General features: G+C 34.0%; 1 protein-coding gene across 1 annotated transcript in view; it reads right to left on the reverse strand.

The window, feature by feature from the left end:
* CNMaR (CNMamide Receptor) overlaps nucleotides 1–2,500 on the reverse strand; it is a 54,584-nt gene that overhangs the window by 51,082 nt on the left and 1,002 nt on the right. The window contains 2 exon segments of the mRNA XM_070137488.1: nucleotides 1,949–2,242; nucleotides 2,244–2,365. Coding sequence (XP_069993589.1) covers nucleotides 1,949–2,242; nucleotides 2,244–2,365 — 416 coding nt within the window.

Here is a 2,500-nt window from a genome sequence, read left to right on the forward strand (position 1 = left end):
CATATTCTCCCATCTGACGTCCATCATAAACAAAATTCACACAAACAGAATTCCATAAATAGCAATGCTATCTACAGTGCCGACAATACTAATGACACCAAGCAAACACGCCAATTAAAAAAGGAAAAAAAAAGAAAGAGAGAAAAAAACAGCATCAAAGCCAATCTACGACCGCAGAGATATATATATATCTTTTTTTAATGGGTACACACAATCATCGACTCTGACCTCGATAAAGTGAATAAGCTCTTTATTTCATAATCAATTATGACCTTGATAGAGTATTGTCTACATTTAATTAGTCTTTCTCCCACCATCAGCCTGTATATATATATATATATATACCCTATATCATATATATATATAATATAATATATATATATATATATATATATATATACTATATATATATATATATATATATATATATATATATATATATATATATATATATATATATATATATATATATTTTTTTTTTTTTTTTTTTTTTTTTTTTTTTTTTTATGCAAACCCTAAATCATTATTATTATTATTATTATTACACACACACACACACACACACACACACACACATACACCAGTTAGCTAACCAATGAATCAGGAAGTCATATAAAGACATACAAATTGAATATATTAATTAATAGATTAATGTATAGATAGATAGATAAATAAATAGATAGACAGGTAAATGAATAGATAGATAAATCTATTAATGAACAGATAGGTAAATGAATAAATAGATAGATAAATGAATAAATAAGTAGATAGATAGAAAAATGAATAAATAAATAAATACATAGATAAATGAATAGATATATAGATAGGAAAATGAATAAATAAATAGATAGATAAATGAGTGAATAAGTAGATAGGAAATGAATAAATGCATAGATATATAAAGGAATAAGTAAATAGATAGGTACGTGAATAGACAAATAGATAGAAAAAATAATATATAGATAGATAGATAAATGAATAAATAAATAGACAGAAAAATAAATAAATATATATATAGATAAATGAATAAATAAGTAAATAGTAAAACGAATAAATAAATGAATAGAAAAAATGATAAACTGATAGATAGATAAATGAATGAATATATAAATGAATAATTACACAGATAGATACATCAATGAATAATTATATGGATCAATAAATGATAAGCTATCGATAACAAATGGTTGTAAAACTGCATGAATATGTGACATCAAGAATATGGATATTTGTGATAAGAGTAATAATAGGACGATAATGACAAAAAATATGAGAGATATATTACAAACAAGAATAAGAAGAAATGTGATAAAATATGCACAGTGACATAAATAATGTCATATCAAGAATATGAATATTTGTGATAAGAGTAATAATAGGACGATAATGGCAATAAAAAATGTGAGATATAATCGAATTACAAACAAGAATAAGAAGAAATGTGATGAAATATGTACAGTGACAAATAAAGCAAAGGATAGAAGTGATATCAGTAATGAAAGGAATGTAAGCGACATACGAGAGAGAAAATCGTGGTATTGAGAAGAAGAAAAAATTGTGGTTAATGATGCATTGTGATATGAATGGCGCAAGGAATATGATATAAATATTGCAAGGAATATTTAAGTAATATAAGTAATGCAAGTGATAAGGGCGATATAATGTGATTTCAATAATGCAAGGAATATTTAAGTGATATGAGTAATGCAAGCGAGCAAGGAGTATGATATGGTAGAAATATTGCGAGGAATATTTAAGTGATATGAGTAAGGCAAGGAAGCAAGGAGTATAATATGATATAAATAATGCAAGGAATATTTAAGTGATATAAATAATGCACGGGATCAGGCGATATAAGAGAGAGAGAAAAATCGAGAGCCAATTCTCTACCCATTCCCGAGAGGAAACGCCAAGGTCTCTGCCTCGCGAAGAAAGTCAAGCGCCTCACCTGACACATAACGTTGATATTAAACGTATTGAAGCCGAGGAGGTCGAGCCACACGAGGAACAGGATGAAGAGGTAGGTGACGTCGGCGATGGCGAGGGCTGCGAGGTAGTACGAGGACGACCTCATCCTCAGCCTCGTGTTGAGGAAGACCACGCAGGAGAGGAGGTTGCCCACGAACCCGACCACGATGAGGAGAGGGACGTAGTACAGGTTGAGCTGCCGGACGATGCTCCACTGCTCGTCCGTGAGGTTGCTGTGCTCGTAGTCGTAGTAAGAGTCATACTCGTCGTACGTGTCGTTCTGGAGGGGCGGCTGGAGGTGCTGGTGCTGCTGGTGTTGCTGCTGGTGGTGGTGGTGCTGCGGCTGGGCCACCACGCCCCCCGTGCACGACACTAGGACCAGTTCCCCGCTCACGTTCTTAAAGCGACACAGGTTCTCGCCGAGGTGGCTGCCCATGGGCGCCCCTTTGGAGCTGTTCATTACTACGGGAGGGGGCGGGGGAGGGAGGGAGGGAGGGAGGGAGGGCGCGCCGGGGAGGGTCACTCCGCCGCC

This window comes from Penaeus vannamei, chromosome 23 (assembly GCF_042767895.1).
Source record: "Penaeus vannamei isolate JL-2024 chromosome 23, ASM4276789v1, whole genome shotgun sequence".
Taxonomy (NCBI): domain Eukaryota; kingdom Metazoa; phylum Arthropoda; class Malacostraca; order Decapoda; family Penaeidae; genus Penaeus; species Penaeus vannamei.